The sequence below is a fragment of the Medicago sativa genome, chromosome 3 (assembly GCF_051527215.1).
Source record: "Medicago sativa cultivar Bolivia chromosome 3, Bolivia_mono, whole genome shotgun sequence".
NCBI classification, from domain to species: domain Eukaryota; kingdom Viridiplantae; phylum Streptophyta; class Magnoliopsida; order Fabales; family Fabaceae; genus Medicago; species Medicago sativa.
Genome location: NC_140751.1, coordinates 56,609,568 through 56,625,521, shown reverse-complemented (window position 1 = coordinate 56,625,521; position 15,954 = coordinate 56,609,568). Strand labels below are relative to the sequence as shown.

The following is a 15,954-nucleotide window of genomic DNA, read 5'->3' as shown; positions in this document are numbered from 1 at the left end:
GCATTATTAAAAAACAAACAAAATAATAGCATTTCGTTGAAGCAGGTTTTATCGGATCTAAGTTTCCAAACTGAAGTGTATGATAACTGATTACATAAACTACACGAACGATTCCGTAAAATAATTAAGCATTCAGTGGCGAACCTAGAATGACGATTGCTATATGGTGCGAGAGATAATAGCATGACTGACACACGAATCATGTGGGTTAGCGGTAATATATTTTTCAAAATAAATTGTAATCCATTGAAACATCCTACATTACCTATTTCCAAAATAGCTTCGTAAGTACGACAGTGCTATGCTAGTTCACGATGGAGTTAGTTCCTAGGTGAGAGTACGTTGACATTTCAAAGAGAGAACCTAGAAAGAACTCTCTAGAATGACGCGTAACTACCCTTATATAGGTGTGCCCAGGCATAGTCGTTTTCGTGAAACCCGACGAGGAAGACTGTAGTTCATTAGAGTTCATAGCAACGGTCTTGATAGACAGAGTCGTATTTCTATGCGACGAAGCTCGTGGAAGATCCTATGTTGTTCCCAATCCAGCGTGGATTTTTGTTATCGGGTCGCTGATATGGGTTAAGGCCTAGTCCGGAGTAGTTTCTGAAGGTGAGAAAAACACAAGAAGGGGGGTTGAATTGTGTTAGATTTTTCTTCGTTTTCTCCTACTGAAATCACTGGTCAGAAGCAGATAGAGTTCAGCTTATGAAGTGATGTTCAGATTCTAAATGCAGCGGATAAAAACAGAGAGAGAGAGAGAGAGAGAGAGAGAGAGAGAGAGAGAGAGAGAGAGAGAGAGAGAGAAGAGAGACACAAAGCAATTATATAGGTTCCTTCCACAAACCGGAAGTTGTCCTGTCCCCCTTGCACTTCCAAGAAGAGTTCACTAAAATGTAATATCTGATTACAACTGCTCACTGCTAAAACTGCAAGAGACTTCAAACTTACGCAAGCAAAACTGCAAGAGATTTCCTATGCTCAAGAACAAAATCAAGAGACTTCCTATGCTCAAGCACAACTGCAAGAGACTTCTATTCAAACATAATTACAAAGAAATTTGTTAGAGGTTGAACACTTGATATACAATCAGTGGTGTTCACAATACAAATCAGATACAGACTCTTAAGACTCTAGAATTTCTAAGATATGAAAGTGGTTAAGAAATTCTATGTGAACTTTTGATGCAGAACAATTTCAGCAGAGTTTTGGTGCTTGTAAATTGCTGTGAGTCTCTCTTATTCTCTAAGTCTTCACTCCTTTATATAGAGGTGTGAAAGAGACGTTGTGAAATTGCCAGCACATCAAAAAGAGTCGTTTGAAGCTTGATCAAATCACCAATGATCTTTTGCCTGATATGGTTATTGTCCTATGAAGGACCAATTTCAAATCCATTCCATGTCTGGAGGAACATCGTTGCAGGCACAGCTGTTGTTCTTGTCTTGTTACAGAGACAAAACAGAGTAGTGGAGGTAGTGGTTGTACAGTTCATATAATTGTCCTTTTTCAACGCTCTTCAAAGAACCAGCATCCAATGCCTTCAAATCCTTTTGAATTAGTCGTTGTTTCACTCATCTGGTCTTCTGCAATACTAGGCATGATTAAATCTTTTGAACAACATTTGAAGCTTTAATTCTTCTCAGCTCCTGATGATCTTCAGCTCCTGATGATCTTCAGAGCTTCTGAGGAAAATGTGCTTCTGGTGAACTTGCTTCTGATGAGGTGCTTCTGATGACGTCAGCACCTCAGGAGTGCATGTCTTCAGATGCTTCAAGCTTACTTCTTGTTGATTTCATTGCTCTCTTTTGTTCTTCCAGAACCTAATAAAGATACCAAATTTTTGTCTATGGTCCTGTACACTTGAACAAATATTAGCATATCCAATTGACAATTTTTAATACCTTGTTATCATCAAAACTCTAAAGGGTAATGTTAAACACATTTTGTTCCAACAGTTTCCCTCAAGAAATTACTGTTTATAAGACAAGGGACTTAATGAAGGAGACAGATATGTAGCCGACCCAAAATCATGGATGGAAGATTGGTTGATGATGTTTACTTGTTGATCCTCGAAAGCAGGTTCCCTTGTGTGGGGGAAGTTGACATTAAATGCTTGCAGAATCGAAGCAACACTTGTTTATACCATTTCCTCATGCATGTCTCATATGCATGTAGGGCACAAACAATGCAACATTGTTCAACGATTTGTCAATGAAAACGATTTGTGTTTCACACACAAGTCACCGATTGTCGAGGTGAGTTCTATATTGAAGTCAGCGAAAACATGTGCTTTAAGCGCCTTTTGAGGTTGAAAATAAATATCAAACTCATATTGTTCTATTGACCACTTCTCATCCGCTTACTAGGTAAGGTCTAAACAGAACATGCTTTAAAGGTTGGTCGGTGAGGACCACAACTGAATAGGCCGTAGAATTTCTTTTGAGTTTCCTAGTTGCTACCTCAAGGGTCATTTCGATCTTCTCAGTCTTCTGGTACCTGGTTTCCATGCTCGTAGAGTCTTGGGAAGATAAGTATACTAGGAAATAGTTGTTTCCCACTTCTATCACAAGAACAGTGGTCACAGTCTTTTCGGATCCGGATAAATATGTGAAAAAGTTTCCCCCACCAATGGTCTTGAAAGGACTAGTTGTTGAGAGAGGACCTTTTTGAAGTTTATGGAGGCCTCTTCACAATTTAAAGTCCATTCGAACTGCTCCTCCTTTCATAAAAACTTGTAGAAAGGATGAGCGTGTTGGGCAGATTTAGATAGGAATATATATAGGGGGTGTTTACATATTTATAATTGTTTTGCAATTATTGGGGTTTACTTCGATCCCCATTTTAGTGTGGCAGAAAGCAAAAAAAAATTATGGCTTTGACTTCAAATGTACACTTCTCCAGGTTCAGCCTCATGTTTTATTGTTGGGTACAATCGAATACAACTTTCAAGTGAGCTTCGTGTTGGTGTTCTTGAGCAGACTTAACTATCATGTCATCCATGTATACTTTGAGCGTGCCCCGAATTTCTTCCTTAAAGAACCTACTAACCATATGTCCCCAAGTTTATATAGTTGAAAGGCATAACATTGTACCTGTAGTTCGCATTCTTAGTCATGAATGTCATCATGTCTTTATCTTTGTCAGACATTGAGATCTGGATATACCCAAATAAGCATCCTTGGGGAACATGTTATTTAAGTTTTTGTAATCGATGCACATGCGCCAGTTTCCTCTATCGTTTTTTATTAGCACCAAATTTGATAGCCATTCAGTGTAGTTGATCTCTGTGATGAATCTTAGTTGTAATAAGTCGTTGACGATGCTCTTCGTTTCATTTCCTTTTCAAGTGATTGATGGCGCAGTTTATTGGCAACATACTTTGAATGGGGTTTGACATTCAAACATTGGACGAGCCAATTTTCACATAGCATATTGGATTGTCATTTGATGACTAAATTTGGAAAATGCACCAAATCGTTTTCAAGTAATAAAGTGATTAAGTAAAATCGTGTACTTCTTGAAACAGAAAATAAAAAATAAAATAAATTAAATCAGTTTGCATGTTTGGTTTGATTGCACAAAGCAGTTGAGTTTTAGTAACAATTTTCTATTGTAGAACCTAGTGGTGGTGAAACCCCTCTATTTCCTTGCTGGTTTAAAGAAAAATGTTTGTTTTCAACTTTTAATTATGAAAAACAAAAGAACTGAATTTATTTACAATAATTTAAACGATATAAGACAATAAACAATTAAAAAAATTAAATAACCAAAATGATTATCAATATTTACAACCCTAATCAAATTCACAGTTTATTTCTTGAAATTAACCATAAATCCCTGACAACGGTGCCAAGAAAATTGATGGATAAATTTAGCAATTCTATTAAATTATCATTCAAGTAATAATCTTTATAAGTTCGTCTCCTAAAGGATTGTAAAATTTCGACAATGTTATTACGAGTGTGATTAAGTTAATGTAACTTAGGGGTTGCACTTTGCAATGGTTAATATACTTAAATGGGAGGAAAAGAAATATAAAATGGAGATTACGTCTTCTGGGAGTTCCCTTTCTTTCACTGATTGGTAGTTGGTCCAATGTCTTCAACTGCCTATTTATTTTGACGACATTTAAAAAAAAATCTAGGCCACTGTCTTGGTGAGTCTATAAACTTTGAAGGTTTGAATGAGGGTAACACTGTTCTTACAAAGGCTATGACAAATTGAATGGTTATGACTAGGTCAAGTCCTAAAGGTTAGGGTTAGTAGTCAATAAGACTAGATCGTTTTATGGACATTCGTATTCAAAGGCTACTCCACCGATCACATGATTCAAGAAGTTACATAAAGGGTCGTCTACATGATCTAACCTAAGAAATTAGATACTTATGCTATCTAAAAAAAACAAGGGAACATGTAAAGAAACACTTTAATTAGGATCAGCTTTGGTCAATTCATCACCTTCGGGATGCCTCTGATAGCTAGTAGCCTCCTAAATTGTGGTTTCACCGATATTCTCCTTGCCACAACATGTTTTTCAGATGATGCAGAGCCTCTCCTTGCAAATCAAATTAATGTATACTATTAAATGAGGAAGCTTCTGGTCGATTCATCATGATCCTCGTCGTGTGATTTAACACAACATTCCATAAATCTTATTAAAATTATTTATACCATCTTACAATGTATAATAACTTAATTTCTCATTGTTTATTCATAATTTCATAATGTTTGTATTTCATTATTTTATACTTAATTTGTTTCTGTTAAAAATCAAATTAACCACTAAATGATTTAGGTTTTAATGTTTTTTAAAAGAGACAAGATGATAGAAAAACCAAGTGATACAATAAATTCGTTTCCTATCGATTTTGAGGCCGGTAACGAATTTTTGTCGCATCCGTTTCCATGATTTTTGTTCACTGTGTCAAAACGGAGGAAATGGTAACAACCACCGTCTACACATTTATGTCGCAGCCGAGTTTTTAATACCTTGACCATTAGTAAAGGGTAAAATCGGTCTTATGCTGGGGTCGATATCAGTTTGTAAGTGACATTGGCCGCAATCTTGTGGTGGGTGTAGGTTGTTTGGTTGTTGTTTTGCTCCCCTGGGGTGCTTCTCGTTGGTGCGCCTTGCTGTTGTCGGTTAGTTCAGAACGTGGCCATGCTCTTTTTGTAGTTTGGTTTAAAGAAAAATTAAGAGTCGTTGAGATGCCTAACCATCCCGATATTAAAAGCCAAAGTTGACTATAAAAAGCACAAGAAAAGAACAAATGATCCTGATCATCAAGGAATCTGCAAGAGGTCGAACAAAAAGATCTGGATGGCGCTTCTATTGTCAGCATAAAGTGAGGTTGGCTCTGTTTGAGGAAATCCAAGTTCAACCAAAAGACTACGAAGTCAAATTATTTCTGATCAAGCGGTACACATTGCATGATACTCAGATTCAGTAGAAGATTTAAAGACTCTTGCTTGTTTCATGTTTTTCCATGATATCAATGAAGAGCAGAGAAACATGCACCAACCAGTGACAGGGCATTGCAAATAACAAACCAAGGGAAAACGACAAATAACAAGAACCAGGAATCCTAATCGGAATTGAATCACAACTTAGAACATAGAAATTGGAATTACAATTTGTGACGGCGGAAGCACACAAAAAACATAAGCAGAAACCAAGTACTTCTCGCAGGAAGTGGCAGCTAGACCTAAAACCAAGAAAGACTCAAAGCTAGAAAATTTGGGATTTATTCTTCTCAAATGGTGAATTTTTAACCGATAGACTACTTGAAAAAAGAAAAGAAAAAACTAATTTTATTATAAGTAAATTTTCCGGGGACTAGAACAAAAACTACTAAGAACCAAATGAAGAAAATGGTATACTTGAAAAATAGGTAAAAAGCTGTAGATTTTAAGAGATTAAAAAGATACTTAAACGATTTATTTTTATTTTTAAATCAAATATTTAATTTATATATTCTCAATAACCGTATTTTTTTATGACAGACTTTACTTACTTCCTAGTCCAACTTAAGATTACTGCTGTCAATTTTCTTAGAAACTGGAAGGTTAACACAAATAAAGTATTCTTGTTAACAAATAGATATTTTTTATTTTTCAAGATGTTCCATTTCCTAGTTGTATTCTTATTCGAGAGACGATAGACATTAAATGTGAGTATCTCTTTAAACCATGATTCAATCGTTAGTTTCAATGCTTAGTGAGAGTCTATTCAATCTTTAGATCTATTCATGTTGGTTGTGTAATGAATATATCTAATACTCCCTCTGTCCCTATATGTAAGCACCCTTTTATTAGAGGCAAAAGGTGCTTACATATAGGGACGGAGGGAATATAATTTTTTATGTGAACCATGTATTCTATGCGCCAAACTATTAGATAGAAATTCATCTTCATAGCAAATATATCCAATACAATTGCTATTATATAATGAGCTGCATATAATTATTGGAACTAGCGAAAAACCGTTCTTTTTATTGCACTAACGTTTGAAAATTATGAACGGTGTTTTTAATATGAAATTTTGATTTTGATTTAAAACTAAAAATATGAATGTTTGTTGCTTTCAAGTTATAACAAATCAAACTAATCATGATTACCTATCTTAATGACACCAACAATATAACAAAAAAATATAATCAAAATTCTTTTTTTTAATGACACCAACAACAATCTTTATCATAGAAAAAGTTGTTTAAGAGTATAATTGAGATAATGAAAAAGTAAGTATAAATATATTCATCTAGTTTATTACACTTTTTAAATGATAAATGAAAAAAAATGAAATATTTATATTCATATAGTTTTTGTTACATTTATTTAATATTTAAATATATTTTTATCTATGTGTTACATGTGTTATTTATATTGAAAATTGGGGGCCTTTTTGAAAAGAGAAAAAATCCAGCTCAAATGAGCTGAAATGGGGTATTTTCTTTATATATAGTATAGATATATAAAATTCAATCGTAGAGAGTATAACTTCAAGATTTATATAATCAGTAATAATTGTTTCTCTTTTCAATTTTCTAAACTTTAGCCGTCACAACTTTTCTTCTTCTTGACAAACAAAAGAGAGCTGATTTATGATCAATTTGGACTTGAAATCACTCATCCAAATTATTTTTCTTTTTTTAGTTAAATAAGTGATTTTTCACATATTTTCAGCTTTCTTTTGTTGGTTTTGTGATTTTGTCGTCTACCACAACTTTGTTTATTTTGATTTTCTGTCTATGCACGGTGTGTTTTTGATTTTCCGTATTAGCGCGGTGTTTATTTGATTAAGGTTGAAAAATTACCTTTGAACAGGTGCAGATTCAATTAATGACTTTTGCGTTGTCAACGTTGCAGATATGGAAACATGAGTATTTTGGTGGTTTGGATAGTCATTTTTGTAGGATATGAACTTTTTAGTTTTATACTATTAGCATGTATGTTGTGAGTTTGTTCGCATATTTATCCTTTTTGTTTTTAGCGTTTTTAAATTTGTATTGTATCGATATACTCCATCACTTCGAATGAATGATATTGTTTATTTTTGTAAAAAAAACAAATTCATATAATAAAAAAGCAAAGATGCTATTTTTCCGTTTTAGACGGTCAAGCGAAGATGCGATTTTAAATTTTGGCTTTAATAATTTTTTAAGCAAGTTGATATTTGGCTTTAATAATTAGCTTACCTATTCCTTGTAACAAAAAAAAATAAAAAATAAATTAGCTTACCTATTCCTAATACAAAAAATTAGGTTATTTATTCAAGGATTAAAAAATGCTGATGAGTGTTAAGTTAAGCAATATATTTTATTTTAAAAAATAAACCTTTTTCTAAGACTGAATATAAGAATATATTTTAGAATATCCTTTTTTTTTCTTTCAAAAGATTAAGATTCCCAATCCAGTTAAAATTAAAATATCTCACTTTTGTAGTTTTGTTATTAAAAAAATCTCATTGTAAAAGTCATATGTGAAGTGAAGTGAGACTTCTCAACTTCATTTCTTTTAAACCTTTTTCTACGCTATGATAATTGTTCTTAATTCTTTGGAAAGTCATATGTGAAGTGAGACTTCTCAACTTCATTTATTTTACTACAAAATTATTTTGATTAGGTGGTCCACAATCATATATTTATTTTGTTTGTCTAAATTTTTGAGCAAGTTGAGATTTGTCTTTTTTGTCTTACAAGAACAAGTTGTTAATCATATAATTTAATTAGCTTATTTGTTCCGAATACAAAAAGTATCTTATGTTAGTTCTAGTATCTAAAAATGCTTATGATTGATAGGTTGATAGCAACATATGTCTTTCGGGTACTTTGTTGTTTTATTCTTTCTGTATCTATTTTTAAAAAATATTATGACATTTGTATACCATTTGTTTTCTAAATACACATAGCACTTTATTTTCTTTCTATTTTTCTTCTCCTATTACACCATTAATTTAATACATCACCTTTTTTTTATCTATATCTCTTATGGTATATACATCTCTAGAGGTGTCCACCAAACACATACTTAAAATATTTCCCCGCCAAAAAAATATACATAAAATATTTATTGATACAGACGTTCAGTCCGTGATGCAGCCATTTTTGTTTGGAAACATATTATATTATCCCACCAACCGCTAGCACTACGTGATTTTGTCATTTCATGCCTCATTCTTTTATTGTTTAAGTCTACTTTTGGTATCATGGAGAGTGTGTAAGAAATGACCCATCATGATTTTGCAAAATCTGAGATTTACTGTAGTTGTAATGTCCCTGATCTTCTTACACAAACCCTTACTGACATTATTTGGGTTCAAGCAGTTTTGGCGACCACTAAATATATGGGTTTACCTTGCATGGTAGGTAGGGATCCAAATGCGACTTTTGCTTATATTAAAGATTGAGTTTAGCAGAAAATAAATTCTTGAAGTAGCAAGTGTCTATCTAAAGTAGGGCGTGAGATTATGATTAAATCCATCCTACAGGCTATTCTGTCGTATGTTATGAGTATTTTCAGTTGCCAACCACTTTAATTGATACAATAGAGAAGATGATGAATCTCTATGACAAGAGTTGGAAAGAAGAGGTGGTTTGTCAAGTATTTAGTGTTGACATAGCTGATAAGATTCTTCACACGCCGCTTATTGCTCAGGTACAAGAGGATCGACTCATTTGGAAAGTTGAAAGGCACAGACGGTATTCTGTCTATAGTGCTTACATGTTATGTGTTGAAGAACTTGTTGACTCTTCTCATCTCCAGTGCCCGGGTTATTGGTCCGGCATTTGGAAGCTCAAGGTTCCCTTTAAAGTTAAGAATCTAGTGTGGCATATGTGTCGGGGATGTCTTCCGACTCGTGTTCGTCTTTTTGACAAGGGCGTTCAATGTCCTACAAATTGTGTTAGTTGTCCATCGCATCATGAAGATCTTGCTCATGTATTTTTCAATTACCCTTTTGTTGTCCAAGTTTGGCAAATGACAGGCCTTTGGGGAGCTATCTAACACGCCTTGTCTTCTACTACTTCCGCAACTGATACACTTTTTCAGTTAATGGAATCATTGTCCTATGAATTTAATCAACGATTGGCATCAACACTTTAGAGTATTTGGAAGTACCGAAATCTTCGATTTTTGGATGATGTTACGGAGGTAAGTGCCACAGTTGTTGAGCGAGCTAAGCATTTGGTCGTTGATTGGCAGCTTGCTAATGTTCCCACTGTAGTTGATCCTATTCCCCAACAGCAACCGCAGCCCATCAGGTGGAAGGGGAAATTCGGTCACAGTGGGCACCTCGGTATCTGTGACATCTTCAAGTTGGCAGTACTCGTTGCCGGACTTGTATAAGTGTAATGTTGATGCTGCGTTTTCATCTCATCTTAACTGTATTGGCGCGGGTATCTGTGTTCGGGATTCGAAAAGTACATTTGTCTTGGCTAAGGTTGTTACTTACCCATGCTTTTATTCTGCCGACGTTGGTGTGAACCGTTGGGTATTCATTTCTCATCGCAGTGGATAAGCGATATTCAATTTGACAACGTCGATTTTGAAACGGATTCCAAGCTTACTTGTGATGCTTTCCATTCTAATCGAGACGACACTTCTGAATTTGGGTGCATTTCTCATCATGTCGGTCTCTGTTTAGTTCTTTATTTACCAACTATAGGGTGGAGTTTGTGAGGCGACAAACAAATGAGGTTGCTCATGTTCTTGCAGGAGAGGCCACGTTACTATAGTTAGTCCCGTTGTCTATTTTCATATACCTGATTTTAATGAAATATTATATTGAATCTCCTATTATTAATGAAATGCTATAAACATGTTTCCTTAAAAAAATAGTTTTTAAAAAATCAAGGTAGATCGCCGTGATTTTGACACACTCACAATCAAACATAAATTAAGTCGATGCGTTGGTTCATACTTTACTACTTTAGATAATAAAAACTTCAATAAAATTACTACTTTAAAAAAAGAATTTAATAATCACGGTTCACACTCAACACATGTAAGTTAGCAAATATATTTCACCATGTTTTTAGTAAATGATAAATTTGTAAATGTTATTTTATATTTTAAAACAAAAAACATGTTTCATTTTTTTTTTGTTTGCAGTAAAATTAACATCTTTCCTTATTATTTGTTGTGTACTAATGCACTTAATATTGTTTTGATAAAAAAAAAATCTTCTATTTTTTCTTTAGAGAAAGACTCTATGTATTTTAATGTAAATCATCAGCACCAAAAAAATTCCAACCCCCCAAAAAAACATAATAAACCATTATAGGGAATTTAAGCCTATATGTTGTGGTCTGCAATCTATGCCGAATACACTCAGGTAATAAAACTGTAATAAAGAATTCATAGTGCAGTTAAGCACCAGCAACAGATCATAGGATAATACATAGTGCTATTTTTGACAATGATTATGCATAGTGGTGTTAAGCACCAAATAAAATAAAATGAAACGACAGCGACAGCAGTGGTTTTGACAATTCCTCAAAAAAAAAAAAAAACAGTGGTTTTGACAATGATTTTATTTTTTTAATTTTTTTAAGGGGTGAAAGAGATTTTTGAAAAAGGTTTTTGTTTTATTTAATTAAAAGAAAGCTACAAAATTACTATGGTATTTAAAATTGGTTTGAGTAGTAGTAAGTTGACGTTTTAGTTAAAAATAAGTCGGAGTTGACTTGTTAACTTACAACTTTAAAATTTTAGGTGGAAGTAAGTTTGCAACGCCATATATACATGACTAGGATTTCTATTCTGTATCAAATTTCAGAGTTGGTCCATCTCTTATCTCATCTCCATGGCTCTTCACATTCTCATCTTGTGCACCCTTTTCACTATTTTAATATTCATGATCATTGCACTTAAAATTAGGAATCAGCACAAAAAACCTGATTCAAGTACTAAAATTATACCTCCAGGGCCATGGAAACTACCCATTTTAGGAGATATTCTCCATCTTGTCACAAAAAACCCACCTAGAAAATTAAGAGATTTAGCCGAAAAATATGGACCCTTGATGCATCTACAACTTGGTGAGATTTTCTTTGTTGTTGTTTCCTCACCAGAAGTTGCTAGGGAGGTCATGAAAACCCATGATATTATTTTCGCATCAAGGCCTCGTCTTCTGGTCGCGGATATAGCATCTTATAATTCAACAGATATAGCTTTTTCACCTTATGGTGATTACTGGAGACAACTTAGAAAGATTTGTTCTATTGAGCTTTTAAGTACAAAAAGAGTCAAATCTCTTTGGCCAAAAAGACAGAAAGAGATCAATTCACTGTTAAACAAGATCGTTGCAAATGAAGGATCAGAATTCAATCTAACTCAAGAAGTTATATCAATGATGTATACATTTACTTCAAAGGCTGCATTCGGTAAGAAATATTCGGAACAAGATGAGTTCATATCAGTTGTAAAACAGCTTATAATACTTGCTGGAGGGTTCTACCTTGGTGACTTGTTTCCTTCATCTAAATTGATTAAAAATCTCTCTGGAATAAAGCCTAAGCTTGAAAAGTTAAGTCAACAAGTAGACATGATACTAGAACATATAATCAATGACCATAAAGAGGCAATTTCTAAAAGAGGAAAAGAAGGTTTGGCCGAAGCAGAAGAAGATTTGATTGATTGTCTCTTAAAATTTGAGGACAGTGGCAGTGATATGGATTTTAATTTAACTACCGATAATGTCAAGGCTATAATTCTGGTATGCATATTCATAACACTTTAATTTTGATATATACTCTATGGTTCTAAATGGTGATTGCGGTTACTCTTTGAACTTTTACATTACGCTGCGAAATTTTATATTTCAGGATGTCTTTGCTGCTGGAAGTGAGACAGCATCAACTACTGTTAATTGGGCAATGACTGAGATGATAAAGAATCCAAGAATTTTGAAGAAAGCACAAGCTGAAGTTAGAGAGGGATTCAATAGGAGAGGAAGGATTGACGAAGCTACAATTGACGAGTTCAAATATTTGAAATCGGTCATCAAAGAGACTTTAAGATTACACCCTTCAAATCCGCTCCTTCTTCCAAGGGAATGCGAACAAGCTTGTGAGATTAATGGCTATCACATACCTGTCAAAAGTAGAGTCCTAGTTAATGCTTGGGCCATTGCTAGGGATCCAAAGTATTGGAATGACCCAGATAAGTTTTATCCCGAAAGGTTTATTGATAGCTCTATTGACTACAAAGGAACTAACTTCGAGTACATTCCATTTGGTGCCGGAAGGAGAATGTGTCCGGGCATGAACTACGGGTTGGCTAATATTGAGCAGGTCCTTGCACTTTTATTGTATCACTTTGATTGGAAACTTCCCAATGGAATGAAAAATGAGGAATTAGATTTGAGTGAAGAGTTTGGAGTTACAATGTGTAGAAAAGATGACCTTTACTTGATTCCCATCACTTCTAACCCATTGCGTGTAAATTAAAAAACGAAGTTATGCATAAGTTTTTTTACTATCTTGAATAGTGATCCATTTCTAAAACATCTTGTATTTACAATAAGTGGCTTATTTATGGTACTTGTTGTTTAGATTATGTTATGTTATTTTCATTTTGAGCATTACTACAGTTTCTTTTTTCACAATACTGCAAGTTTTATTATTTTCAATGTAGTCTCTTTATTCTTGTTGAAATCATGTCATTTTTCTGTAATATGTGGTATTTGACTTGCGGATATTTCAGATCTGAAACACATGTTTTTTGAATGACAAATATAAAAAGCAACGTACTGCAAAGAGATTACAAAGAGTAAAAGAAATACTCAAGGAACAAACAGGAAAGCTAAACCCATTCTCTAGATTAAGCAAAACAAAGGAGACCCAACAAAGGCAGAAAAAAAAAAAAAAAAAAAAAAAAGCTTATTCTTAGTTAAGCAATATGCATGTTATGAAAACAAACAATAGAACTTTTGTTATAGAAGAAAATTTTTGATACTCACTCCTTCTCTCTAGCACCCCCGACTGCGTCAGGCGTCTCTAACCCCACTCTCTCCATCTCTCACGCTGCTTGCCTCTCAATCCTCTCGCATCTCAGGCAACTATGTTGGGTGGGTCTCTCCTCAAGTGGGACTACACACTAATTTAAGAAAAAATAAATAAATAAATAAAAATAATGTGTGTGTTCTTTGGATTGAGCTTTGGCCCATGTGTGCATCACGTGGTGTGGTGATATATATAAAGTGAAAATAGTAGCATAATGCTACTGTGTGGTGTGTGCGTGAAAACAAAGTGTGCGGCGCACTGTGAAGAGAAGAGAGAGCTATTCGACGGAAGAAAAAGAAAATTATTTGGGTTTTGATTACAAAAGTGTGTTTGGCAAACGATCTCCGTTTCGGCTGAAATTTGAGTATGTTATTTTTGTTACCTAGTTTGATATTTAGATAATTTTTCTAAGTAGTATTGTCTTTTCTTTGTGTCTGTTTGGGATACCTATTTATGGTTTGCTCTATGGTTGTTAGAATCACCATAGTTGATGACTGTCAGTTCCTAGAGATTTAGGAAGACATTGATTATAATTGTGATAGTGGAAGTTTTGGCTGGTCCCGTGGTTTTTATTCTCTCACATTGAGAGGAGTTTTCCACGTTAAAATTCTAGTGTTCTAATTTACAGTCTTTACCCCTTTTTAATGTTGTTGTTTGTTGTGTTGGTAATTTGGATTGTTCCAGTTCCACAGAAAAAGATAATTTAAGCTTTCGCATATTCCACATTGCGCACTCTGATCCCAACAAACTAAGCATCCTTCCCTGAGACCCTGATTGTGGCAGTGGTGTATACACACCTCTCTCCCCTGCTCGAATACGTCTTTTGTCCACACAAAACACACTACTCGCATCCCTAATCCCTTTAGGTTTTTTTTGCACTTTGTTACCTTTTATCATCTTCGTCGTCATATTATTCAATTCAATGTTGGTTATACGTTATTATATAAAAAGATTACGTTGGTTATACGTTATTATATAATATTTTTCTAAAAGATTATGTAATAATGAAGAATATATTCTATTTTGGGTTTTGCTAGAAGACACCTATGAATGTGTCTTTTAACAATCCACACCTCAAGGTGTGATTATCAACTTTTTAGTTATAAACTTGTTAAAAGACACCTTCATAAGAATTAGTTGGTGTCTTTTAGAAAATGACTATAGGATAACTTGCTAAAAGACACTTTCATAAAGGGTGTCTTCTAGCAAAACCCTTCTATTTTAATATAGGCCAGCTTGACAAGCTACCCTATCTCTTGATCTTAGATGCAAAGAGAAATATCTCATTGTAATGACTTCCATTATCTATCGATTATGATTTTTCAAATCCCCCATTCCTCTTTGTTGGATTAATACATGTTTCCTACTAAATATGACTCAACGACTATATAATTGATGGTTAACCTCGTGGGTCAGATTCTTGGCCCTTCAGATGTCATATTTTTCCATACAAGATATATTTGACTCCATAGGTAACTGATTCCAGATTTGACATAACAAATAATGAGAATTTGAGATTAAAGTTTTTTCTAAATTCTCTAACAAAAAATACCTTTACTTGGTTTACCACATTGCACCACATTCCGTTCATCATTGGACTCAATTAGAATGGTTATTTCATGAACTATTCTACATGGGCCAATCTAAGATAAGTCTGAAGGAATTGGCAAGTGTTAGGAGAAAGACAACTGAATTTATCGATGATTACTTGGACAGATTTAGGTTGTTAAAGGCTAGATGTTTTACTCAAGTGCCTGATCATGAGTTAGTCGAAATGGCTGCTGGTGGCCTATATTATTCCATTAGGAAGAAATTAGATATTCAACACTTGAGAGATATGGCTCAGTTGGCCGACAGAGTTCGACAGGTCGAAAGACTGAGGGCTGAGAAAACTAGAACTCATAAATATAGAAGAGAAAAGGTCGCTTATGTAGGAACCAATGATAGTGACCAGGAATTCGACATAGCCATTGAGGATGTCGAAGATTGTGAGGTTAATGTTGCTGAATTAAATGAGCCTCCATATACATGCAAATTTTTGAGGCCATTTGATGGGAAGAATCTTGTCGAAAAAAAAATGAGAAATATGTTCCTAAAACCTATACGTTTGACGTAACCAAATGTGATGAGATTTTTTATCTCTTAGATGTTGATGATCAAGTGGTAGTGTCTAATGGTTTAAAAACCCCACCACTAGTGCAATGTAAAAAAGAGATGTTTTTGTAAATATCATAATTTTTTGGGACATAAAACTTCACATTGTGTACTTTTCAGGGATTTGGTTCAAGAAGGCAAGCTGAAATTTGGAGATAAGTCGAAGCCTCAAATGCAAGTGGATGTTGATGTAACACCCACGTCGTGGCTTTCGATATCCCGCTAGGTGGATACGAAAGGTTCCCGACCTAAGGGGAACGGTTTAAGCCGCAAGGGACCCCCACGACAATAGTAG

At 34.3% G+C, this 15,954-nt stretch overlaps 1 protein-coding gene across 1 annotated transcript; it reads left to right on the top strand.

Annotated features, from left to right (window-relative positions):
- The first annotated feature begins 11,264 nt into the window (after nt 1-11,264).
- On the top strand, nt 11,265-13,132 carry LOC146938556 (cytochrome P450 71D11-like). The gene is made up of 2 exons (XM_085752502.1): nt 11,265-12,217; nt 12,327-13,132. Exons 1-2 carry the CDS (start codon nt 11,306-11,308, stop codon nt 12,948-12,950), a joined length of 1,536 nt encoding a protein of 511 aa, XP_085608628.1. The 5' UTR covers nt 11,265-11,305; the 3' UTR covers nt 12,951-13,132.
- The last annotated feature ends 2,822 nt before the right edge of the window (nt 13,133-15,954 follow it).